Raw genomic sequence first — 27,379 nt, 5'->3', positions numbered from 1 at the left:
GTCCCAATAATGTCCTTTATGGCAAGAAGATCCAATCTAGTATTAGTCATTGCATTTTGGTGTCTGCCCTCCTTGGGTTCCATCAGTCTGGAAGTCTTGGCTCAGTTTTTGTAACCCTGACACAAAGATTTCAGGTCAGTTATTTTGTAGAATGTTTTCTTGATTTGGATTTCTCTGACATTTTCTGTGATTAGACTCAGGTTTTGCATTTTGGGCAGCTTACCTTGTTTAGTTTGGTAGCTTCTGAATCTTACAAAAACAAAATCACATTGTCTGTATTCTTCTATGACCTTCTATGACCTGTCCCAGGTTCAGAGGGAGTTGGTCACCTGCTTGTATGCATTTGGTCTGTCCTTGATTTTTCTCTTTGATGGTCAAGGTGACTGAGGTGTGGGGAGAGGAAGGATGGATTTACCCAGCACCACATGCTGGTATGAGGGTGACCCAGGACTCAAATTCTGCTCTGAGTTTTTCTGATCTTACCTGTATGGGGACCCTTTTGGGCCTCTGAAGGTTAGAAAGGTCGGGTTTTGAAACTCAGAGAAACAGCTTCCTGGTACTGATCCGCGCCACCCCCACCCCTGCATCCTCCCTAGAGCCAGCCCGTAATGTGAAACATTTTAAATTAAGAATTCAAAAGAATTAGAGGAAAATCCACAACCAATAAGATACAGGATCATGACTAACAAAAGAAACGGAATAATTAACATTTATGCATGAAGGATAGATTGAACCAATAAAATAATTTAAGAACCAAAATTAGGTTGCTGAAAAGTTGAGGTTATAATCAGTCAAGCAAACAAAAGGGCATATGAAGGATTATAGTTAAAATGAAATTGGAAATAAAACAAGTTAAAGCTAACAAACCTGCAGAGACTTAGGGATTTAAATAGTAATATAAAAACAAAATGAAGGGGAAAAAAAGGATTTGGCGTTGAAGCAGATCCAGAAGCCTTGAATTTGAATAGTGGTAATAATTATAAAAGTAAAATGTCAAAGGAAAACATTTCAAGGTGATTAAAATAGGGGGAAATTAGAAGGAATATAAAAGGGAAAAGTAAGGAAGTTTAAAAATGAAAAAAATGATAGCTAAGATAAACCAGAATAACCAAAATAAAGCAAATGGGCAATTTAAGGAGGAGGGGGTCTGCAGCTTAAAACACTGAAGATGTAATTATGAGTGGGTAAAACCCATGCTCCAAGCACAGCCCAAAGGCCATTATTATTATTGTTATTATTATTTTAAATGTTAAAGGAATCAGCAAGTCCAAAAGGCTGCCCACTTGACCCCTTAAGAACTGAGCTCCTTACTGGATCCTGAGCCTGTCCGTCACCTCTGGGCGGGGCGGAAGGAGAGAGGTCGGGGCCACGCCCACATCTAGCCCCGCCCCCACTACTTGCCGCGCAACACACACCCGCAAGGTCTTGTGGGGAGGTGGAGGAACACGCCCCTTCAACTGCCCAACGGAGGAAAAAAGTTTAGAACAGCTGAGAATAAGAAATAGCTGTCAGAAGTCTATGAAATTAGCTGCATAAACTGTGAAACATAAGCCACAGTTATATTTGTTCTGAGACAGCGTAAAAATAGAAACAATTTCAGAGATAGAAAATTCAAATTTCTTCTGTCGCCCCATCCAAGTGGCCTGAGATCCTTCAAAGGCTCCTCTGTCCTTTGTTTATGCACCACAGACCGGGTGCGCCACCCTGGGGCCAGTGCCCAGGTTGGGGAAAGCCAGAGAGGAAATTAATTACGAAGTTCTATTTGCATTTTCTTAGTGCTGAGGGCGCTGGGCCTCCTCTCTTACTGGGGGAGGTGGGAAGGTGGGTTATTTCCAAAAGGCAGCTGGGCAGGCAAACCCCTCTGTGCTGTGCAAGAGCCTTAGTCTGCCCACCCCTGGGCCCCTGCTGCACCCGTCTGCACAGATGTGTCTTCAAGCTCTGGTTAGAAACCTCTGCCCAGGACATCTGCATTCATTCGTTCGTTCATCAGTCTCATCAGTCCTCTGCAAATACTGAGTGCTTCTGGTGTGTCAGAGAAGGGCTAGGTACTCAGGAGGGAACAAAACTTGGCATCTCCTGCCAGCAAGGACCCTGCAGTTAATGACCCCCAGGCCACCGTGACCAGCAGTGAGTGCTGATGATTCTGCCCCACCTTCTGGAAGACAGGACGTTGGTAGAGGGTGGGGTGGGGCTGAAGGGTCTCTTTACTTCAGCTCCTGCCTTTTTATTTTTTAAAAAAATAAGCTTTCAAAAAATGAACATAATAAATATTAAACTTTTTATTATGGGAAATTTCAAACACATACTAAAGTAGACAGAAAGTAGAATGACCTCCTTCAAGTGGGGCTCCCTGCTCTATGGGGGCATCTGCTTCTCCCTCTCCCTCTGCCCCTTCTCCTGTGCTCTCTCAGTCACTCTCTCTCTCAAATAAATAAATGAAATCTTTAAAAAAGATCCAGAAAAAAAAAAAACCTCAATACCATTAACACACCTTTAAAAATTAACAGTACTTTCTTAGCATCACCAAATAACTGATCCATGTTCAAATTCGCATGATTGTTTTTGAAACTTTCCTTCCCAGAGTGTTTGTTTGAAACTGGATTCCAATGAGGTCTGTTGCAGCTGGTTAATATCCCTTTCTTGTTTTCTCCTTGCACTTTGTTGAGAACTGGGTCATTTGTCCCATTTTCCTGTTTGGATTTTGCTGAATGTATGTGTACTGTGTTCTTGTACCTGTTTCTGTCTTTTCTGTGTTTCTCGTAGTTCGGTAGATCTAGAAGCTGTTTACAGTGAGGCTGCCTCTCTTCAGCGCCTGTATTGCCCCAAATGACTGACTAATGGCAATCCTCGAAAATAGTTTCCTTGTATAAAGGAAACAGCCCCAAACCTGCAGTGACTCAATATTTATGTCTTGCACTTACAGATTTTGTAAGGACTCTGAGACTCTCCTAGTAACAACCCAAACTAGCATTTATGAACATCCGACAAACTGCCCCCAGGATTATGGTACGTGGGACTTATACATTTCCCTGGAAACAGGTACAGTACCCGATATGGAAGTCGTTCCTTGCCCTAAATCAGCATTCAAAGACTCACAGGGCCATGCCTGAGTCTTTGGGGTCAACGAAGGGTTTCATGGCAATGGCTATTCTGGAGAAGGATCCAGGATTGATAGTCACAATATTTAATGGTCAGGAGGGTCTGGCTGAACCAGCTGGAGCAGAGTTGTTTAACCAGTGAGGCTACCCCTGTCTGCTCCCTGAGTGTCAGCCCTTGGGTGATTCTAATGTTTAATGCATGTTGACCATCCATGGAATAAAGAACCCTGCAATTCCCCAGCACTGCCAGGAAAAGCAAAGGTCTTTTCAGCTGGACGAATATTTTACACATCAGCCTGCTCAGCTCATGCAGAAAAATTGTCCAACATGAAATTTTATAATGTAGTTTTTTTTTTAAGATGTATCCACATCCTTTTTTTTTTTTTTAAGATTTTATTTATTTATTCTTGACAGGTAAAGAGACAGAGAGGCAAAGGCTGAGGGCGTGGATGCCGATGTGGGACTTGATCCCAGGACTCTGGAATCATGACCTGAGCAAAAGGGCAGATGTTTAACCGACTGAGCCACCCAGGCGTCCCTAATGTAGTTTAATTTTATGCAGAAATGTCCATTTATAAAAGCCCATGTTTGAGTTTCATTCTTTCTTTCATATATATACATATTTATCAATTTGGGGGTTTTGGGGGGAAAGATTTTATTTATTTATTTATTTATTTGAGTGGCAGGCAGCGGGAGAGGGAGAAGCAGGCTCCCCGCTGAGCAAGGAGTCCTCTGCAGGACTCCATCCCAGGACCCTGGGATCATGACCTGAGCCAAAGGTAGATGCTTAACAGACTGAGCCACCCAGGTGCCCCTCAATTTGTTTTTTTATGATATGGAATGATTTCTGGGACTAGAACCCTGACTTACGATACTGCATCTATAGTAAAGACCCAATGTGCAACACCTTGACTTGAGACAACTCCAAAGGGACCCATCTGACAACGGACTGGGGTAGGAGGCTCCCTGTACCTCCGGGCTCTGCCTCCTGTGAGCAGCTTAACAGGAACACTCTCCTTCTCACAGCCAAGTTTACTCTAGGAACACCTTCATCTTGGGCAGCCTGGGGAGTTATCATGGGGTGTGGAGCTGGAGCCCCTGGATTCATGGTCTAGTTGTCTCACTAGCTGTGCAACCTCAAGCAACCTAGTTACCAACTTTTGCCGAGTCTTAGTTTTCTTGTCTGTGAAATAGGGATAACCATAAGAGAATTTAAAGAGATAGCACACGTTAAGGCCCTTAACAGTTATAGTTCCCTTTTTGTACCCCTCTGTATAGCGCATCTGTCTGTGGTAATTGTACTTCCCTCTTGTCCAGCAGCACTGTGCCACCCCTGTTGCTGGCATATGGAAGAAGATTTTGCAGAACACCCTTGGGTGTGTTATGGACAATTCTAGAATCTCTGGGGGTGGACATTGACTACTAAGAAGAGGATTACAAACTCCAAAGCAGCACCACTCAAGCTGCCTGTAAACTGGAGGACTGGTTCCTGGGTTGTTCTGAGTTTGGGGGGACCTCAGTGTTTTAATCTATTCCAGTGCCTACAGCTTCTACTTGCATTCTGCTGCTTTTTACCTTACATGTGTCCCCTTTGGCATTGTCTTGTGCGGGAGACCCAGACTCTACCATACTAGATATGTTTTTGAGTGCCTGGCTATCCATCACACACATCTTACAGATAACCTGAAACATGACTCCCACCAATGAAGTGGGAATGGCCCCTCGAATCCTACCTTCTATTCTTTTAACCACTTGGCCCAGAGATAAACACCTGGCCAACCAGATTCTTTTCTTTAGAAATTCTTTCTCTGTTAGAGACCCAAAAGGAAGTATCCATTTGCTGTGGAAAACCAACCTGAAGGGTCATTCTATCTATAGCTGCCATTTTGGGTTATGCACAAGCTGAAAAGCAGAGAGAAGAAGCTGCTCTGAGGAGAGAGCAGGAGAATAGAACAGTCCATAGAGAGAAGTAGAGAGGAGTAGAGCCCACAACTTTCAAGGAAATGAGAAAGTGGCTCTGGTTCCCGATGGTTTTTCCATCTCTGTCAAGCTGGGCTTCATCTCTTTTATTTGAATTCTTTGGGATTTCAGCATCCTTACAATATCCCTCTTTCACTAGAACAAGTTGAAGTAGGCTTCTGATCTTTGCAGTCAAAGTGTTCTTGACCAGGAACTAAAACGAGGATATCTACTCACAGCACTTCTATTCAACCCTGTAATGGAAGTCTTTGCCAGTGCAATAAGGCAAGAAAAAAACAAGTAGAAGGCATGAAGATTGGGGAAAAAAGAACTGAAACTATCATTACTCACAGATGGCAGGATTGTGTGCATAGAAAAAATCAAAGAAATATACAAATAATTAGAACTAATAAGTGAATGTATCAAGGTCATAGGATACTAGGTGGCCATGCAAAAATTAATTGTGTTTAAACATACTACCAATAGACCATTGAAAAGTGAACTTACAAAATACTGGCATTTAAAATAGGATAAAAAGCATGAAATACCTAGGCACAAATGTAATTAAAATGTATGTAAATCCTCTGTACTAAAAACTACAGATCATTGCTAGGTTAATTTAAGGAATATCTAAATAAAAAGAAGGTTAGGACATGTTCATAGATTGAACAATTTATTTTTTTTTAAATGTCCAAGCTTCTTTTTTTTTTTTAATTTTATTTATTTATTTGACACAGAGAGAGAGAGCACATGTATGGGGAGCAGCAGAGAGAGAGGGAGAAGCAGGCTCTCTGCTGAGCAGGGAGCCTGATGTGGGGCTCGATCCCTGGGATTATGACCTGAGTCAAAGGCAGATGCTTAACTAGCTGAGCCGCCCAGGTGCCCCTACATTGAGTAATTTAATGTGTTAATATTAAGCTGTCAGTGATATCCAGATTTACCTATAGAGATGATGAAATCTTAACCCAAATCCTAGCAGACATTTTTTTGGAGTAGAAATTGACAAACTGATTCTAAAATTTATATGGAAATGTGAGGGACTTAAAATAGCCAAGACAATCTTTAAAAAGAACAAAGTAGGAGAGCTTGCATTACCAGATTTTAAGACTTAGCATAGAGCTACAGTATTTAAGTCAATGTGATATTGGCATAAGGAAAGACACTTAGATCAATGAAACAGGATAAAAGTCCCACATGTCTGCAGTCAGTGGATTGGGGGGGGGGGGAAGCACCAAGGCAATTCACTGGGGGAAGAGAAGATCTTTTAATAAATGATGATAGAAAAAATGATAAATGATGATAGAGCAACTTGTATGTGTATCGACCCTAGACCTAAATGGGAAAGCTAAAAATGTAAAGTTCTTATAAGAAAAACATAGGAGAATATCTTTAGGACTTTGAAGTAGTCAGGTATTTCTTAGCTAGGATGGAAAAGGAAGAACAAAGAAAATGATAAATTAGTCTTCATCAAAATAAACATTTCTGATCATTAAAAGACAGGAAGATTAAAAAAGAAGCCACACTGGTAGGAGATAGTTGCAATAGATATATTTGATCATGGACTTGTAGTCAAGATATGTAAAGAACTCCTACAAGTTAAAAAAATGTTAAAAATAGGGAAAAGACTTGAACAGGAACTTCACAAGAGAAGAAACATGAAGGACCAATAAATGTATGAAAAGGTGCTCAATGTCATTAGTCATCAAGGAAGTACAAATGAAAACCACAGCGAGAAACCACAGTATGTTAGAACAGAGGCAGCTACAAAGATTGACATTTCCCAACACTGGCCAGGACCTGGAGTGACTGGCACTTTGATATCTTGCTGGTAGGAGTGTGGAATAATACAACTGTTTTTGAGAAATTATTTGGCCCTTCCTGATACTGTCAGGCATATACCTATCATAAGACTCAGCCCTTCCACTCCTGGGTACACACTTGGAGAAAGAACGGGACACATCCACGGAAAGACTGTCTAAGAACGCTCATAGTGACTTTATTTATAATGGTTGAAAACTGGAAACAGTCCAAATATCCAACAGAAAGATAAACAAATTGTAGTACTTTTCCTAGCAATAAAAAGAGCAATCTGATATACATATATCAGAAATATTATGTTCAGAAAAATCAGTCAGACACCGCAGTGCACATTGTGGGATTGATCCCACTTTACACATAGTTCAAGAACCAGCAACACTAAGGTAATGATGACAGAAGCAGAGGATGGTGATGTCTGAGAGGGTTTGTACTGACTGAAAAAAGCCTCTGGGGCAATGGAAATGTTTTGTTTCTTCATCTGGTTGATAGTGTTAAAAAGAAAACGACAGGCCCAAGATGGCGTCACTTAAGGTAAAGCCCCAAGTCAGTAAACCAGTTCTCAACACCTCACCTAAGTACCATTTCAACAGCCCAGGAAAATAAACTATACTCGGTCAGTCAGGAATGTTCGGATCAGCACGGATAAGGTGATCTGTCACAGGGGCCCTTTTGGAAGATGAGGTCCTCCATCAACTAAAACCCTTGTGTCCCCAAATAAGGTGACCTCCTCTGAAATCAACATTTTTTTTTTCCTGTTTATGATATTATGTTGCCTTGGAAAACCTTTTCCCTTTGGGTCTCCCTTTGGAGCTCCCCTCTACCTGCTGGATGGGGTGCTAACAATTCACGAAAGGATGAATAAAACCAGTTAGATCTTTAAAATTACTCAGTTAAAATTTTTGTTGCATAACAATGCTCAGGTGGGTGTATATAGAGATACAGATTTATTGCTGTGGACTGAACTGTGCCCCCCCCCAATTAACATGTCGGAGCCCCAACACCCATGCAATGGTATTTGCAGGTAGGACCTTCGGAAGATAATGGGTTTGGTTAGATGAGATTGTGAGGGTCGGGCCCCTGGGAGGAGGAAGAGGTGGGTGCTTGCTCTCTCTCTCCGTCTAAGGATAACTGAGAAGGAGGCTGTCTGCAAGCCAGGCAGGGAGCCCTCTCAGTGCCTGACCATTCTGGCGTCCCGATCACCGATGTCCAGTTTCCAGAATGAGGAGAAAATAAAGGTCTGCTGCTTGAGCACCCAGACTGTGGTATTTGTTATGGCCGCTGAGCTGACTAATACATTTGTCCTGCCCAAAATGTGTACATTTGTCATGTAAAATCTCCTTCAGTGAGTCCTTTCAAATGACCTTGATGAAAACTGACCATAGGGACAATGACAAAAAGAGGGAGAGGTTCTTTGGGCCCTGTGTGAGAGGAACACTCTATGTCGTCCTCAGCTGCTCCCAGTCTTTGTACCATGGAGGGTTCTTTCCTTTCCTTTTCTGTCTCTGTTCTGTTCTGTTCCATTTGGATCATGGAGCCTGCTTTTCCACACACAAATCTAGCAGACAGAATTATTTTCCCTACTTAGAGCAAAAGGGGAATTTCCAACAGGAGCGGAGGGCTACGGGCCCTGGGAGAGTGACGACAGAAACTTAGCAAGAGATGCTAGGACTCAACCGTGGCCCTCTGAATGAGGGACACGGCCCCTGAAGGTAGGGATACAGGATGGGGGCGGAGCAGGGATTGCATTTCTTTTTTTTTTTTTTTTTTTTTTTTTAAGATTTTATTTATTTATTTGACAGAGAGAGAGAGAGAGAGAGAGCACAAGCAGGCAGAAAGGCAGGCAGAGGCCTAGAGAGAAGCAGGCTCCCCTCTGAGCAAGGAGCCCGACGCGGGGCTCGATCCCAGGACCCTGAGACCATGACCTGAGCCGAAGGCAGCGGCTTAACCCACTGAGCCACCCAGGTGCCCCGCAGGGATTGCATTTCTTTACACAAATAGAGGTCTGAGCCTCCGAATGCCGAGGTGCTAATGATATGAAGCGTGAGCAGGGGAAGAGAGAGAATGGATGTTCCACATGCATGGGACACACTAATGGTACCCCTGATGTGTCATGTCAAATACACCCTGATGTACCGTGGCTCCTGTGTTCCCCAGAGAAATTAATATTTTGGTTTTTACCTTTAAAAGCAATAGCTTGAAGCCCTGGGAGCCTGACAGGCCATTGGGAGGAGGTTTTTTTCCTCTAGAAAACTTGTCCATAACAGGTGTGTTGCGACTTACCCCGCCATGGAAATCCAGTTCAGAAGACGTAATAGAAACAATGATCACAATGGGGATCCTGAGACTGACCTAAAGAGGTTTTCTAGAACCTCTGTCCTTGCTAGGCCACGAGACCAAAGTTAAGCCCGGGGCTGGCTGGCCTGGGGAGGGTGCAGACAGGAAGGGGCTCCAGACGTCCTCTCCTCTCTCCACCTGCACCTGCCTGTAGCTGACGCGAGCTGCCTGGGCCATGCGTGGATCTCAGGATCTCAGGCAGACCACACACAGCACTTTTCTGGTGACTCTTAGTTACAAACAGACAGTCTCTTTTGCTAGGTATTTAGAAAAGCACTCCAAGCTTGCTGCAGAGTACCAGTACCCCTCTTCTCCCAGCGCAGGCCTGCCACAGCTGGGAATCCTCTACCTACCCCCTGCTCCATATCTCCTGCCCCCTGAGCTGTTTGGGCCCCAGAGTGGGGCACCTATGGGGGTCTCTGACCAGAGTTCTGTGGCATGTGCAAAGCTCTCAAACCACTTTATGTCTCCCCAAGTTTCTCAGCCACTTTCTGCCAAGGTCCACCTGGCCCCTAGCAGGAAGCCGTCTTGGGTGGTTCATAGCCGGTTCCCTTCCTTGAGGTCCCCACTTGTCTCCAAGAGAACACGTGCCTCTGCCTTGCCTTTGATGTGGTTGCCCCTCACCCCCCGACTCAGCCCTTACCCCTCCCCTCCCATGAGGCTGTCAGCCAATTCATATCTAGATGTTTTCAGGAGCAAGCCAGGTTCTGGTCCGCGTGTCCCCCAGATTTCAGAGATTTCCAAGTGGATCTCTTGACCCCCTCCCCACTGGGATGAAGATGGGGGATATGACATTAATTTCAGATGTCAACTTGGTTGGGCCATGATGCCCTGACATGTGGTAAAATATTATTCTGGCTGTTTCTGTGAAGATGTTTTTTGAGACTATTTAATTGAAGGACTTTGAATACACTTTATCCTGTGGGTGGGCCTCATCCAAACAGTTGAAGGTCTTGCTAGAGCAAAGTCTAAGCTCACCGAGCAGAACAGAATTGTGCAGCAATTCCCTGAGTGTCCAGCCACAAGCCCATCCAGAGGATTCTACACTCACCAAGCCACCACAGTTGTGAACCCGTTCCTTACAATGAGCTCCCCACACCTGTTCCATGTCCTGCTGGTTTTGTCTTTCTGGGGAACCCCCCTGGGAAAGAGTGGGCAGCTCACAGGTGGCCAGTCCCCATCCCCTTACCCTCTTTTTTATATGGAAACATTTGTGTACTGGTTAGGAAATGACCACCGTCCTGAGTCCTTTCCCTGCTCCCAGGGCCCTTCCTCTGCCTCTCTAGGACCCTTGGTAGAGTGTTGGGTCCTGCTTGTCAAATATTTGTCCTGTCACTCCTGCTAAGAGTGACTGCTAAGGCTGACCTCTCACCCACTGTCTCTTGGAGCCCCCAGTGTAGGTGGGCAGATATTTACAGTGGTGATTTTGGGCTCTTAAGCCAGAACAGAGGTGACAGGAAGCAGCTGACTTTAATATATAATTCCATGTGAGTGAACGAGGGCCTTGTTTATTTGTATATATAAATTCATTTTATTATTATTAAATTATATTATATTATATATTTAAATTATTAAATTCTATATGTAAGTATATCAGATGTATAAAAATTATATATATAAATATATAAAATCAATGGCCGATGGTCAAAGTAGTATCAGGAAGTAACAGGCTGCCTGTCACCTGGGTCTGGGATGAGATACCTAGCCTGTACTTTCCCCATACAAATACAGGAATGCTATTTCCCTGCAACCATCCAGGGATTTTTAGAAAGTATGAAGTTTCTAGGAACTTAAGGAAATAAGGAGAGACGGGTGTCCGGATTTTGCCACAGCGAGACTTCCTCATAGTGTGGCTTACAAACCAGCAAAATATTAAAACTCCCTTGGGTCAGAGATTGCTGTTGCCTCCCCGTATCCATTCTCCTTTATTTCTTAGTATGGCACCCATTCACCAGGGGGCGGAAACAGACCTGGTTTGAAAGAGACCTACATTTCCCAGCTTCTCTTGCAAGTGCAGGTGGCCACATGACTCAGTCAGTTTGGGCCAATGAGATATAAGCCCCAGTTATTGAGTGGGCTTCAGGAAGCTCCTTAAAAAGAGAGCAGAATAGGCTGGTATGTGCCCCCACCACCCTCTGCTTTCCTCCTTCCCACTACCTGAACGGTGGCCGTGATGGCCGGAGCTCTGGCAATCACCTTGACAACTGGGTAGAAGGAGACTGCGTTCCTGGAAGTAGGAAGGAGCTACTGTCGCAACACCCCAAGGTTCTTTCACTTGAGACCCAGATAGATCTTCGGTCTCATTAAGCTGTGTCATTTGGGTTTTTTGGTTACAAGCAGCTAAATTTCGTCCTAGCTGATACAATACCCAAATGTCTAACAACAGTAGCATGATTAATGAATTATAATTCAATCATACCATATAGATTACTTTATAGCCATTGAACGATTGTGTAGAAAAATATTTGGTGACATACAGAAGTGTTTGTGTGACATACTATTAAGTGTGAAGACAGGATATATAGTAAGATCCCATTTGATGAAGAGAAAATGGGCATAAACCATACAGGGAAAAAAACTCTGCAATGGTTACATTAAAACCTTTCTGGCAGTGGTGCAAGACAGAGATTTTCCTTTTCTACTTCTTGAAATCTATAATATCTACAATTTCCTAGTTTTGTGATGAAAGAGTAGCAATGGGTTATTTATTTTAGAAAGGAGATGGTGGGGTTTTGCTTTTGTTTGTTTGTTTGTTTCCAATATGGGCAACAAAAAGCGACTTTTTAAAAGAACCATGAGGCACGCTTGCAGCCCCGTCAAAACTTTGCCGCAGTGATCCCTGCCGCTTCTGGTGGTGAACTGCCCCTCCTGCCCATTTGCTTTCTCTTACCTTGTTCTCTTGGCTCCTGGGTGTGGCTGTATTGGGATTTTCCACCGAGACCTTCTGTTCTGGGGGGAATTCAAGGTCAGGGGCTCATTTACAGACTGTCCATTTTCCAGTGAATCTGTGACATTTAAGAAAGGCAGAGAGTTAGAAAATGTGCATCTCCCCCCTTTCAGCCAGTTCTCTTGGTGACAAGGACAGCAGCAAGTTCCCCCAGGGGGGAAGGGAGAGGAATGAAGAGGGGTGCTCTTCCTGTCATGCCCTCTCAAGGGGAATTTGCCACGACTTGCATGAATTTGGTGACCTGGGATGCCATCTCTACAAAAATTATGATTACGATGCAAGAAACTTCACTTGCTTACACACACACACACACACACACAGAGTAGGAAAAGAATATTAGAAATGAGATTGCAACTTGGATAAAAAACTGGTCAATGTCTTAGAGGCCAATAAAAGCAGAACTACCAGTGTTATTGTTCCTACTGGACTAAAATCATTTGCAATTTATCGAAATTTTAACATCTAACTTGACAATGTCTGAGTCCTACACACTGTTAAATAATAAGCCAAGCTCCCTCCCCTGGGACGTCAATCCGAGTTGTAGTGTGACTTTGAAAAAGCAGCCCTTTGAAAAGGCAGAGAGAAGTCAGAGCGTAAATCTTCTTTTGTTTGGGAGCGGGCCAAGGAAGCCCTATGCCAGCTGATCTGTTTTGTCTGCCCCTTCAGGGACAGAGCTGGGGGAGAGTTTTCTCCTTGGACTCTGGAGCAGGAAGCTTGGGGCTGTCGAGGGAGTTACCTCCAGGGAAGTGAAACAGGGAGCCACTTTAAAAATAAAACTCTGAGTCTGTTGAAAATATTTATGGTCTGGACATCAATGGCATCTTTGAGGATGGCAAGAAGTGAAGTGACCCTTGTTCTAGTCTACACTGGCATCGGCATTGTTGGCTTGGCTTGGGAAGCCACGCACTCTTTCCCCCTTGGCTCAGTTTCCCTCTCCAGGCTCATCTCCAACTAGTCCCACACCTGCCTTTGCTCAGGCTCAAAAAGACCCCAGACCCCTGACCCCTGGGCAGCTGTATCTCCTTTTCCTTCTGCTTGCAATGCTCTAACCCTGAGAGATTCAATAGAGCCTTGCTAGCCACGTGCGGCTTAGGCCGCCCTTGAAATTCGGCTGGTGGAACTCAGGAAGTGAATTCCTCATTTCTTTTTAACTTACATTAATTTAAATTTAAATGTAAAAACCAATACTCAGTTTAGTTCCCGGAAGACTTTTAAGGCTATATGGAGCAGTCTGGGCATGCAAATCTGCTTTTCTGACTGCACATTTTATGAATCCTAAATCCAGATCAAATATTTCCAACAAAAATATTCCACAGCTTTCAAAGACATCCTGCAAAAAAAAATTGCAAAATGTCTCATGACTAACTTTTTATATCAATTATTGACTATATGATGGTACGATCATATTTTGGAGGCATTGTGCTCAATAACACATGTTGTTAGAATGAATTTTACCCATTTCTTTTTACCTTTGTTAATGTGGCCGCTGGGAAATTTGAAACAACATATGTGGCTTGCACTATATTTCTGTTAGAGAGAGCCTCCCTAACCCCCTTCTCCATCTGCATGGGCTTTGGACTAGAAGTGACTCAATCTCTCATTGTTTCAGTTGTTGTTGTTTTTGTTTTTAATCTGTAAAATGGGTATAGTAAGAATACACATAACACTGAATACCTCTAAGCGCTCAGCCAAGTTAGCTCCTGTTCTCTCTCTGGCCATGTCCCCCTCAAGATGCCACTAGAGCTTCATCTCCTTTGGGGAATCTTTCCCAACCACACCTGAAGGGTCTTGTTCTTCGCCTTTATCTTTCCTGTAAACTTCGAGGCATTGCTGGCCGTCGATGACATCATTACAATATTGCTGGGTCCCTCAAGGGCAGAGACTCCAACTTTCTCTGTGTCGGATTGTGTTTCTCACTTTTCATTTCATAAGATTTTCGAACATACCCAAAAGTTGAGAGGGTCTTGGGACGGACATTCCCCCAGCTTCCACGAGTATAGCATTTCCATCGTATTTCTCCTGCTCTTAATTTGGTCCTTGATGCGTAATTTTGGTAGTGTTTGTAGGTAGCAAACACCCACAGATTGCCACCCCTCCCATCAAGCAGGGGTAGTCTTGACCTCTGGGAGCCCTGCTGCCATAGGAACAAGTCTGAGCCAGCCTGCTGGAGGTTGAGCAGAGACTAACCCACTTTGGCCAACCAGCTCACTAGCCCCCAGTGAGCCCAGCGAGACTTCCTTGATCTTCCAAGCCCACAGGAGCCACCAGCGGACTGCAGAGGTGAGTCAAAGCGGTCCAGACAGAACAACCACCCAATCAACCCCCAGAATCACAAGAAAGAATAAATATTATAGTTTTATCTTTATATATTGAGGGTGATTTCCTATGTGGCAAAAGGTTCCCCGATACAGAGTTCAGTGAATGTCTTGAATGAGTTCCTGGGTTCATGCCACATCCAGCAAATGGAGGATTACCAGGTGCCATACCCCAGGGGCTAAGGAACTAGCACCTAGTCCACACCCCCAGCGTGCTGCCCACTCAGGCATGTGGGCAAGTCACAGAGAAAGGAATTTGCAGCTCTGACAGCCCCCGACCAATTGTAAAAGTTTCTGAACCATATTCTGCTCAAGGAATATACTTTAAGCAGATAAGATGTACTAGGGACTCATTGAAGATATTAGGGGACCCAGCTGCAAAGCTCTTATTGCCAAGGTGTTCATCTCAGCTATTTCCAGTGCAGCAGAAACTCTGCCCATCCCAGCAACCATGAGAGAGAACAAAGATAGGACCTCAGCACTCAGGAAACTCATGTTCCCAGATATCCCCAAATGTGGACAGCTCCAAGCCTTCCTGCTAGAAGGCATGGACGTCTGGGGGTGTTTTGTTGAGTCCTGGAACAAGATGTTTCTTTTAAATAGAAGCCAGTCTTACTGTACAGTCTGGGTCAACACTTTCTCCTGAAGTGCCCACGCCGTCATATTGCGGGAATGGAATCCATTAGATAACAGCTTCAAAGTGTTTCTTTTACTAGACCTGTCCTTGATAGTCTTCAAGGCCTTTTACTCTTCTTTTATTTAGTTGGGGCCCTTCAGTCCTGATGACTCCACCTGGCTAGCAGGGGACAGCGGAGCGGTGCCAGCTGTCCCTGGTACTCACCTGCCTGGTGGGGGGTATTTTGTTCAGGAGTGTCTCTGGCTTGGCCTTTGCTTTTGCGTTTCACAGTGCGGTTGAAGACGGAGTTTCTCTGAATTGGGATGTAGCGGCCAGGTTCTCTGTCTCGTGTCCCTCGGTTGGCGTGGCATGATTTCTCATCTTCTGAGAGTAACTCGGGTCTCCCCTTGTCCCACGCATCGTCAGTTTCCTGGGAACCGCTCACCAATTCCTTCCAGGGCTTTTCCAAACCTTCAGATCCCCTGGTCTCCATGGAAATCGGTCCAGTTGTTTCTCAGCAGAGTGACTGGAGATGGGTAACCTCTCCAGCTTCACCAGCCTGAGTGATTTGGAATAGAAAGAGAACAATTTTCTGTTAGGGTCATCAGGCTAAATGTGCCATTCAGAGTCTGGTCTTCCACTCCCATTGAGATCTGATGACATTTGGAAGAGTCTGCACATCTGGGCGACCGCATCTTTCTCAATGGAAATTACAGTTTAACCACTGCAATTTGGATGCATTCATGTATCATTTTATAATTGAAGTTTGTTTATTCTATTCATAGGACACACTTTTGGGGGAAATGCTTAAAGTGGCTTGTATAACCAGCTTTCAAGTAAACATCTTCTGAGTCATTCAAGAGAAGGAGTAGCAAAAACAGTGAAGAGAATGCCGGGAAACCAAAGTAAAGAAAGGGAAGATGTACAGACATACCCAAAAGTAAAGTCTTGGGGAGACTCAAAGGGGCTAGCAGTGAGGGACAGTCATACAACAGTAAATTCAGAAGTGGGAAGACTTGAATCCTCTGGGGACATACCTCTCACCACCTACTGGTGGCTAGGTTGAGTTGGTAGATTTGTGGCCTCTCTGATAGGGTGATGTTTTACAGGAGCTGTAGGAACGAGCCCTCCCCGACCCCACCAGCTGGGGTAACAGAATGGTTGCCTCCCTCTGGGGTGACCATAGTGGATAGCATCGGAACCCAGGCACTCTTCACAGGAAAAGGGGTGTAATCGAATTATACCAGGACTGTCCAGGCAAACCCCATTTCCTTCCCAACAAGAGCCTTCCAGTGTAGGGGCTTTTGGAGTAGTGAGGGACAGGACGGACCCTCGAGTAGAGTGTAAGCTGGGTGGGATGGCGTGCTAGACTGGAGAGCCATGCTAGGCTCTCTGTGGCTTCCCATCCATCTGAGGGTTCAGAACCTGGGCTCCCATGGACTCTATGTAAGGGGTACATACATTGTATGCAGAGGCTGTATCTATGTGAATATATCTTTCTTGATTACAGGTGCAGAACTTCCATTATGTTTTCAAAGAGTTTAGAGACTTAGGGAAGATTTTCTTTTCTGGTTCTGTTTTCTTCTGTAAAAAAAATGTGAAGAATGATGCTGGACTTGAGGCATCCCTCCCCCTTTCCCACCACACCCCTCTGCTTATAGCAGGTGCCCTAGCGACCCCAGGTGCTGCCCTCACGTTCTCATGGGTGAGTTCCCAACCCCCTCTTCTTCTCCTCACCCCCGTCCAAAAACATTTCAGGGCAGTTGGGCAGGTGACCTTAGAACATTCAGGAAGGGTGGCTTCCCTTGCTCCAGGCAGAGTTATCTTTGTTTATCTAAGGCAGGAATTTGGACTTTCTGGTCAGGGAGATTTGAGAACTGAGAACTGCTCTGGTTCCTGGAACTGGCTACCTAATGACACAGAAGCAGAAAGTTTGTCCTGAGGTGTTGCTTCCTTTCCTACCTGCCTGCAGGTCTGGTGGTAGTCCATTGATGACCCTGCCTATAAATAATCAGCCAAGCAGAAACAAGTGTTAAAGTATTAGAGGTCAGGGAGCACTAAGACAAGGGCCTGCCCTGGGGCAGCAGGGCCCAGCTTGTGAGGAACTGAGGAGCTCCTTCAGCACCATGGCCAGCTCTGGGACCCCAGCAAGCCCTGGTAGTCTCAGCGTCCATGTCCTGCTCCATAAATGCTGGGGTGTGCCCTGTGGGATCTACTGGAGAGGCCATCTCCTCCTGGCTAATGCTTTGCTTCAGAGAGTAAAGCTGTGATTTCAGGAGGCCAGGGAAGGTCACATAGAGGCCAAGAAGTCACATTTGGGGGGAATCCCTCACAGGACTACCTGGCAGGGCAAAGTTTATTATAAACGTGGCAAGAAATGCATAGCTTGCAGGCAGGAGGGGCCGTTTCCATTCATACCAAATTGAACCCAGTCAGCAAGGGGATGAGAACCAGAGAGAGAATGAGAGGTTTCTATCCCAGCCAGATGGAGGGGGGACCCTCTGCCCAGCACTCTGGTTGGGAATGGGGAGGGAAGACCTGGGAGGGTCAAGGTCAAGGTCATCATAAATGTACTCTCTGGGGCCTGGGGCACAGAGGGGGTAGATTAAGACCACAGGCAAGGATAGATTTCAGCTTTGGGGTTCAGAGCTGGCCAAAGGCAGAGCAGCTGCTCTGGGAGGCCGTGAGTTCCCTGTCACTGACAGTGTCCAGGCAGAGTCTTGATTTTAAGAACCAGTGACTACCTACCTACCAACATCCCCTTCTCTCCTGTTTCGCTTGCCTTTGTGCCTCCAAAGGGTATATCTTTGATCTGGGGGCAGAGGGCAGGTGGGCACAGGGTCCCGTGGGTGCAGGGTGGGGCGGGGAAGTCAGGAGTTAATTGTGTGTTGGGACCAGTCTGCGGAGGCCTGTGAGCTGGGTCAGAGAGTCCCAGCTGCATCCTTGATGACAGTGAGTGAGGAGGTAGCAGGATCCCAGAAGCTCTGGGAGGGCCACTGGGCTGGGGGCCCCAAGGCCAGAGGGCAGGTATCACCCAGGTGTGGCAGGTAGGGGCTGGGGCAGGGAAGATGTGCAAGCGGAATGACAGGATCAGCGACACACGGTGGTTTGGGGTGGAGCAGGGAGGGGCCGTCCCCATCACAGGCCACAGGCCAGGGGGACAGTCAGGCCATTGCCTGTCATTGCCTGCCAGGTAGTCTGCTCCGGGTTGGAACAGGCTGATTTGAGGATGTGCACTTGAAGCACCTCCCAGGAGGAGTGTGTGCAGCTGGACATCTTTGACCGAAGCTGACTCTTAGGAACAGGGCATCTCCCTGCTCTGACCAAGGGCATCTTGAAGGCCTCCGTGTTGTGGCCCTGGACACAGACTGGGTTTTGGCTTTGAAGGTGATTATTATTATCATCACCATGGATTATTTTAGGTTGCTTTTTTAAAAATTGAGGTACAATTTACATAGAGTATGATTTGCTCTTGTTGCCGTGTTGTTCTGAGTTTTGGCAAACGCAGTTTGACGTAACCACCACCCTAATCAACATACAGGCCACTCCAGCACCCCCAAAGTTCCCTGTGCCCCACTGTCGTCAGCCCCTCCCACACCATCTGCTGACCACCACTCTGTACACGTTCCTTGTTTGCCTTTTCTGGGCCATCCTACAGATGGGACGACACAACATCTGGTTCCCTTTGGTTGGTGGGATCCACTTGACATTCAGCCTGGTTGGGTGAGTGCTGATCGCCAGCATTGACTGCGCATTGTTGTGAGATCACGGAAGCCTGCGTAATGTATGGTGAAGGGCATTCAGCTGGGAGGCAGGGGACTTGGGTTTGAATATCCACTTTCTGCTACCTGTAATCACCTACTCACGCTGGGCAAGTATGGGCCTCAGTGTCTCATGCAGAAAATATGGCGGTAGGTGGGTGTTCATGGGGTGCTTAGCTAGCTCTCAAAATCTGAGATCTAGGGCAGTGGGAAGAGACCCTCAGAGGGAAGCTCGTGGCCTGATGAGAGCCCTGAGGTTTCTCTCAAACCATCCCTATCATTTTCTTTACATGAAGGTTCTCTGAAACCCTGAGAAAATTCATTCCAACTTTAAGACAGCACGCACACACACACAATTTGTGAAACTCTCTGAACAACAACTCTAATTCCACCTCAATTATTGCCTATTTTTGGCAACTGTGCTCTACATCTGAAATATTTTATAATCACTTGAATTCTTCTATATCCATTAACTGTTGGAGAGTCCGGCAGCTCTCCTCCCATCTCCTCATGTTTTTCTTAAACTCTTCAGTAGCATGAAGCCCACGTGTCTCCATTCCACGTGGCTTTGGGGTAGAAAGGCACGGGGCACGTGTGCGGTTGGAAGCTGTGTTTGCACGCCATCCGTCCACTCACTCAGTGAGCACCGCCAGGGTGCTCTCCACGCCTGGCCCCTGTGGGTGTGGCGGATGACTCTCTGCCACGTCTGCCCCCAGTTCTCCCTCCAGAAGCTTCTGGCGCTCTCTCTGGTGCTGGGCAGGAAGGCCACTGGCTGTTTGGAACAATAGACGAATGGATGAATGGTTCCCCGAGGTCCATGTGATAATCACCACTATTTTCTAGATAAAGAAGCTGCAAGTCAGAGAGCCCTGGCAGCTTGCCTGGGATCACACAGCTGGTCAATGGTTTGGGAGGCTCACACCCTACCTGTTGGATTTTTTGGTTGGGGAAAACCTGAGATCCCTGTAATGTGGTTGAAAGATGCCGTTGTAAAGATTGGTTGAAGGCTGGCAAGGATGAATCAGAGGCAGGGGGGAGTGGATCTAGGCTGTTCTCTGTGCTAGCTCTGTGGCTTCAGGCCTATGAGCCAAGGATGACTATTAAAGCTTCTGACTTTTGGCTGAGGCCCAGGGGACCTCCCTGCATGAGTCAGCGGCCTGGGAGGTCAGGGCACATGGGAGAAGGTGGTGGGGAGGGGAGGGGGAAGCTGGCTGCAAGCCCAGCTGTGGCGAATCAAGCCTGCTGCTGGGGGTCAGGGGCTGATGGCGGGGTGGACATGGGGAGGTGTATCCACTAGACCAGGGCTTTTCAGATGTGCGTGCAAGGAGTCACCTGGGGCTCTTGTGAAGACACAGATTCTGACTGGAGACATCCAGGGTGAGGCCGGGGATGCCAACCCTGTGAGTCTGTGGACCAGCCTTGAGCAAGAGCCTTACGGAGCAGGACCACAGCACCTTTAGCAGTTGTGGGAACAGGAGCCTCCCAGGACCTCAGCCCCAGGCTGCCCCTTGCTTTGGCCAGGGTGGGTCATGTCTGCTGCTGGTCTGAGACAGTCGTGATGGAGAGCAAAGCTGGGGCAGGCAGGAGGAGGGGGTGTCAGGAGACAGGCAAGGGGGGCTGAAGCAAGTGCTGGAGGGAAGAATCTCCCAGGGCATGTAGTGAATCTATGTGAGCCATCTGGGCACCTGCTCTGAAACAGACCCCTGAGGGCACCAGGGACAGCCTATAAGACCAGGCCTGGCCTTCACACGGCTAATAGGGGCCACAGGAGGAAGTCAGTACTGCAGAGCAGAGAGGCAAATGATGGACAGGGAGGACGGTGGAGGGTATGTGCAGGGAAGGGTTGGGGTGAGCAGCAGATCATGGGAAGCCCTGGGTGGGGAAGCTTCACTCCCTGGTCAGTCAGAACCTCCCAGAGGGAAGTTTAAGGTCACTGGCCAGAGCTGGGGGCAGAGCATGGGTTATCCAGCGAAAGGCCCTAACGACTCCAGACAGGAACCCTTGGGGAGGATTTGCCACAGACCACAATGAAGTCTCCACCTTGTCTTCGGGGAGGAGCCCAGCACACTGGTGGCCGCGGGGGTGTGTCAGCTGTCCAGACAGGGGGCAGGAGGATGTGGCCTCAAGGGAACAATGAAGGAGCCTTAGCTGTGACCTGACGACAGGAAGGGCTTGGATGCTGTCACAGGGCGCAGGTGGCCCTCTGTGAGAAGGTGGGCCCCCGAGGAGGGAGGCAGGCCTGGCCTATCCCAGGTCACCCACATCATTTCAGCTGTCATTCCTGGTCCTACAACCGGTCCCTTAGACTCCCAGGTACCTGGCGGTGTTTGCCTTGATCGATAAACGCTCCCTAAGCCCCACCCCAACCCCCCACAAAGTGGGAAACCTGGAGAGGAAGGTTTTAGGTAGTAGAGGGGAAACAAGGACGTTTATGGTTTGGCAGAAAAGCCCCAGCAAGGGAAGAACCTTGTAAAGCTGCTCTAGAAGATGCTGCGTGGTCGGCATGGTCTGAGGACCTGTGCTCCCCAGAGAAAATGTAGAAAAAGCAGATGAACACAAGGAAGACAGCTGTGGCCCTGCCCTGAACATTTTTGTGTTCTCAGTGGGAACAAAGGACAAAGGAGAGGAAAGGAATGGAACAGCTGAACGGGAGAGAAGGATCCTAGCATGTTTTAAAGTGGAAGTTCAGAAATTGGGGAGTGAGTGGTACGAAGGGCGGTATCAGAAAGGTGGCAGGAGAAGGAGAATTCAGGGCAAGGCACAGGTGCCAGCTGGCTCGGCACATGGTGAAGCCCTGGTGCCTCGTGGCCACGAGGGGCAGCACTAGCTCTATGACATGGCTCGGAGTGGGAGTTTCCTGGGGAAGGAAGGGGTCTGTGGTCCCAGACCATGGCTGAATAGGAAATATAACTGTATAAAAGTAACTGGGCGGGGGGGGCAAGGAGGCAACTGAGGGGGGAGGGGGGTAGAGGGAGAGGAGCAGAAGTAACTGAGGGGGAGATAGAAGTGACTGAGGAGGGCGGGGATAGAAGTTATTGAGGGGGGAGGGGTAGAAACAACTGAGGGGGGGACAGAAACAACTAAGGGGGAGGGGTAGAAGCAACTGACAGGGAGCGGGTAGAAGTAACAGGGGGGATAGAAGTAACTGAGGGAGGAGGGAGATAGAAGTAACTGAGGAGGAAACCAAAACAGTCTGGTACTGGCACAAAGACACACACATAGATCAATGAAACAGAATAGAGATTCCAAAAACAAACCCATGCTTTTATGGTAATTAATCCTTGACAAAGGAGGCAAGAATACATATGGGGAAAAGACAGTCTCTTCAACAAATGGTGCTGGGAAAACTGGACAGCTATGTGCAAAAGAATGAAACTGGACCACTTCCTTTCACCGTACACAAAAATAAACTCAAAATGGATTAAGGATCTAACTATGAGACCTGAAACCCTAAAACTCCTAGAAGAAAACATAGGCAGTAATTTCTTTGATATTGGCCATAGGAACATTTTTCTAGATTTGTCTCTTGAGGCAAGGGGAATAAAAGAAAAAATAAACAATTGGGACTACACCAAAATAAAAAGCTTTTGCACAGCAAAGTAAAATGTCAACAAAAGGTCAAGACAATCTACTGAATGAGAGAAGATACTTGCAAATGATATACCTGAGAAGGGTTAGTATCCAAAATACGTAAAGAACTTATACACAGCTCAACACCAAAAAAAGCAAATAATCTGATTAGCATGGGCAGAAGACAAACAGACATTGCTCCAAAGAAGACATCTGGATGACCAACAGATACATGAAAAGATGTTCAACATGGCTTATCATCAGGGAAATGCAAATCAAAACCACAGTGTGATATCCCCTCACACCTGTCAGAAGAGCGAGAAACAAGCGTTGGCGACGACATGGAGGAAAAGGCACCCTCGTGCCCCGCTGGCGGGAATGCGCACTGGGACAGCCCCTGTGGAGAACAATGGAGGGTCCTTAAAAAGTTGAAACTAGAACTACCCTCTGGTCCAGTAATTCCGTGACTGGGTATTTACCCGAAGAAAATGAGAACACTACTTTGAAAAGAGATAAGCACTTCTGTTTAGTGCCGCGTGATGTACGTCGGGTGTTCTCTCTGAGAGGAAGGCCAGCGAGCAAGGCCCTGAGGCTGACAGGAGGCAGAACTTCCAAACTGGACTTGTTGGCTTGCTTTTGGCTCAAGAGGGAGAAAAGGAAAGATGAACCCTGGTTATCCGCTAGGGCTGTTGAACTGATACAGTGGGAAAGGAAGCAGGACTGTGAGGGAGAAGCGGGGCCTGAGGTCAGAGACCAGGGGCGCATTTGGCCAGAGGCTGGGTTTGAACACGGTCCGATGCAGCAGGGTCTGAAGCTGCCAGAACCTGGAAGGTGAGCTCCTCGTCCCAGTAACGGCTCCCTGAGCATCAACCGACACTAAGTTTCTAATCCGAGCCACATCTCTTCAGGGGCCAGAACATGGCGAGACAGGGAACGTTCTCTAAGGCGCACAGCTGCTGAGTGCCAGCCGGGCCCTGAGTCCTCTGGATCCACCCTCAGAGGTACAGCCTGGTGACCTGGGACGCTCACGGGGAAGACAGAGAGGGGGTAGACACAGTGACAGAATTCACACGCAAGACGGAGTCGACCGTGGTAGATCGAGTGTGAACAGCACCCCTTTCCTGAGGAGGCAACAGAAATGAGTGAAATTCATTGTCAAGCTGGGAACTAGACAGTGGTATAGCCGGCTTCAGCTTGTTCCTTTCTCACAGGAAAGTATAATGCCAGAGAGTGTGGGATACAACTATCTATCCATCTGTCTACGCACCTGTGATCCATCCGTCTGTCTGTCTGTCTGTCTATCTACATAATCCGCAACATGAAGAAAGCCCATAAAAGGAGAAGAAAGGCCAGAAGGACAAACCGGACATTTCTGTGGGCCGAAAACCAGTTCATGACAAGCACCAGGCAGGACCACAAGTGGAGCCCAGATGGCGGAGGCCACAGCACGACTGAGCTCTGGCAGTGGGGGTGACAGAGGACAGGGAGGTCGTCTGCAAGGACCCCAGATGAAGGAGGCGGCAGGTGATGACAGGCATGAGGGAGGGCGGAAAAACCTCAGATATGGCAAATTTAAAAGCAATAAATAAAGCTTGGACTTTAGATTGCGGGAAAAGTTGTGGGTGATGGAATTTTTAAAGCGGCTCTTCAAGGAACCAGAGGGCTCCAAGAACAAGAGTAAGTGTTCAGTCATTGAGAGGGGCTCCCCATTTCTGCAGGCGGCAGGTGTTCGGTGTGAGCAGGCAGCAAGGAATCAGGATGTGAGAGTCAGGGAGAGTGGGTGGGGAGGATTGAGAAGGCACCCGGGTTCCCCCAGCCTGGCCCCACTTGCTGGAGGGGCGGGGAGCTTGCTGGGGTCACAGAATTTACACAGCTGGGGGTCAGTCAGCAACCCCAAGGGATTACTGAGGGAGGTGTACCCCCTCCCTGCACCCCGCCTGGATAAAAGAAGAGGAGGAAGTGAGGAGGGGCTTGGATTTTAGGGGTGCTATGTTCTGGGCAAAGAGGGCAGTGGCTCCCAGGGAGCCTTGGAGAAGCCCTGGGTTCCTGCAAAGATGGGAGGCTCCAAGCCAGGAGTCACAGTGATGTGGAACCCAGAGGCCCACTCCCAAGTCTCCCGGGAGAGAGTTCTGAGAGCAGAGGCTTGCGGAGCCCCGTCCATGTTGTTGCTGCCCTCCCCCGTGCTTCCTGAGGCTCAGGGATACAAACATGGTACCAGCTCTGGCTTCAGGTGGGAGGATTTCTGAAGGCAGGGGCCTGCTGGGGGACCTCGTGCTGTGGGGCTTGAAGAGACTGTGGCCTGGTGTGCCCTAGAAGATGAGGCACGCCCACCTTATCTTTGCTCTCTGTGGCCTTCAGAGCAGCCCTTGCAAAGAAGACTCTAGAATTCCCTGAGGTTCCCTGGGGCTCAGAGGTTAACAAGTGTTAGGGGTAGGGGGCTGCCCCGGTGGCCATGTAGTCAAGCCACGGGCCTCCCAACCTGGAGAAAGGGTTGGGAGCCTGTACTTACCTCTAGGAGTAGAGGGAGCTGTGGTGCCCTCTCTAGGAGGGGTAGTCTGGGGCGGGGTTTAGAGGGAAAGGAGAGAGGTAGAGACGAACGCTAGCCTGGGACAACCTTAAACACCCATCAGAGAAGGTATCCAAGTGAGGCAGGCTGAGCCAGAGGGATGCCTCCTACCGTGGACACAGAGCCAGCCATGGAAGGACGTCTCAGCTTGCCGACCCCTGCTCCCACCCCCACTCAGAGGAAGGGGAGGAGAGGGAGGCTTCTCCAGGCCAAGCCTCCCACCCCATCCCCCCAAATATTCTGTCCTGCACTGGAGGAAGAGGAGAGGAACTTTGATTAGTGTGAGGTTGGACTTGGGAAGATTTAAACCTGACAAATGGGCAAAGGCTAAGAACAGTTCACAGAAAATGAAATACAGATCACTCTCAGACACCTGCGAAAGGTGTTCAACCTCATGTCTCAGGAGAGGAAAGGAAATCCAAACCACACTGGGATCCTTTTTTTTTTTTTTTTTTTTACTTATTACGTTGGTAAAAAATCAAAAGTTTGGTAAGTGATCGGTGAAGCGAAGAGGCGAGCCCCCCATCGTTGCTGGCAGTGTCTATCAAAGTAAAACGCAAACGTGCTCTAGCTCAGCTGTCCCACCCGCAGGAATTCGGCCTGCAGATGTGCTTGCAGGTGTCTGAGAACAAGAGGTTGAAGACACCACAGTGTCTCTCCATCAGGAATGGGTCATACCAACTAGAAACTCCCAAACATTTGGGGCCCCTGGGTGGCTCAGTCTGTTGGGCATCCAGCTGTTGCTTGCGGCTCAGGTCATGATCTCAGGATCATGAGATCGAGCCCCTCTTTGGGCTGGGCACTGAGCATGGAGCCCGCTTGGGAGTCTCTCTCTCCTTCTCCCTCTGCCACCTCCCCACTAGCACGCATGGGTGTGTGTTCTCTCCCCCTTAAAAAAAATGTCCTAAACATTTCCATCAGTGGAAAAAGATCCAGTGGCAAAAGCAAGAAAAAGTTCTAAATTCTGACCAAGAAAGGATCTTGGGGTAGCTCAAGAAAACAAAAAGAAGGTCAGAAGAGTATGCATTGAGTTTTCATCAGGGTAAAAGGGGGGAACAGATTCAAATTTATTTGGACGTGCCTAAAAACTTCTGGAAGAAACTATGAGAAATGAGTTAGAGGAGGGGCCCGGGACAGGTGGAGAATGGGACTGGGAGGGAAGGAGACTCTAGTGTACCTACCTTTCCATATTTAATTTTTAAAAACTATGTCAATGTATTCGCCTATTCAGAAATTAAATAGATAAATCTTTTGAGAAAAAAATGAGTAGGGTAGATCTTAAATGTAGAAACAAATCACTCTTAAAAATGAAGAAGGCAGAGAAGTTATGGGATTTGCCTAAGTGACTTCCAAGAGCCCTGCTATACGGCAGGGTAGTGAGTTTGGAGAGAGGTTACCCTGATGCGGAAGAAAAAGCTGTTTATGTTTATACTTTCAAAACAATCCAGATTTTCCACCCAGTAAATTAAGTACAAAAGAAGAATGAATTGTTAAGTGAGATGTTTTAATTCTCTAATTAAAATGCTCTTGAAAAAAATGCTCTTAGTGATTTAGAAGCAATCTCATAATCAGTAAGGAATCTTAATACAATATAGCACATCAGTAGGTTTGTGACAAAATTAAATACCAATCTCCAGGAAAGACCTTTAAAAGTGAGATGAGAAGGAAAACTTATCATGGTAAAGAGTACTGTGCACATCAAAAATAGAGTGATGCTGGAAAATCAGGCAGAATCCTGTTCTCATCATTTTAACATGTTTTGTGGGTGTTGGCCAATATGAGACTTAAAACAAACGGTATCAGAAAGGAAAACTAAATAATCATAATTTGCAGGTGAACTGATTTGTGTGCCTAGAAAACCCAAAAGAACCAATTGGAACTGTTGGAATTACAGAGAATTCAGCGTAGGACCAGAACAAGATAGATTCACCACATGTCAACAATAGTAAGAAAATAGAGAGATTTCAATCATGGGAGTAACAAAACCAGAAAACAAAGGATATAAATGTGAACAACTTATGTGAAAGAAAAACTTGAGCAATGAAAGGAGACTCACATCTTTAGTGAACCATGGGTTTTTCTTGGATTGGAAAATTAAAACTATGTCAGTTCCCATCAAGTTAATATATAGTTTTAGTGACATCCCAATTAAAAAATCCTATCAATCGCTTCTCGGCCTTTTGGCTAAGATCAAGTGTAAAAAATCCTATCAAAAAATTCATCTGAATGTTTTGGTAAAATGATTATGAGGTTCATCTGTAGGATAGATAGGGAAGATTATCTCAAACTTTTTGAGTAATATATGTAAGGAAGAGTCTACTTTTCCTAAATATCATGAAATACTGCAATAATACAAGGAATGTGGTACTACTCCAAGGCAGTCAATCTGTGAGAT

General features: G+C 46.8%; 1 protein-coding gene across 1 annotated transcript in view; it reads right to left on the bottom strand.

The window, feature by feature from the left end:
• Nucleotides 1–27,379, bottom strand: part of NGEF (neuronal guanine nucleotide exchange factor) — a 99,207-nt gene that overhangs the window by 54,602 nt on the left and 17,226 nt on the right. Inside the window, exons 2-3 of the mRNA XM_080798716.1 lie at nucleotides 15,313–15,646; nucleotides 12,100–12,214 (exon numbers count right to left, since the gene is read on the bottom strand). Coding sequence (XP_080654842.1) covers nucleotides 12,100–12,214; nucleotides 15,313–15,580 — 383 coding nt within the window. The 5' untranslated portion in view covers nucleotides 15,581–15,646. The remainder of the gene's footprint in view (nucleotides 1–12,099; nucleotides 12,215–15,312; nucleotides 15,647–27,379) is intronic.

Source organism: Martes martes (assembly GCF_963455335.1).
Source record: "Martes martes genome assembly, chromosome: 3".
In the NCBI taxonomy this organism is placed as follows: Eukaryota; Metazoa; Chordata; class Mammalia; order Carnivora; family Mustelidae; genus Martes; species Martes martes.
Note: the sequence above shows the minus strand (reverse complement) of the source record. Positions and strands in the feature narration are given on the sequence as shown.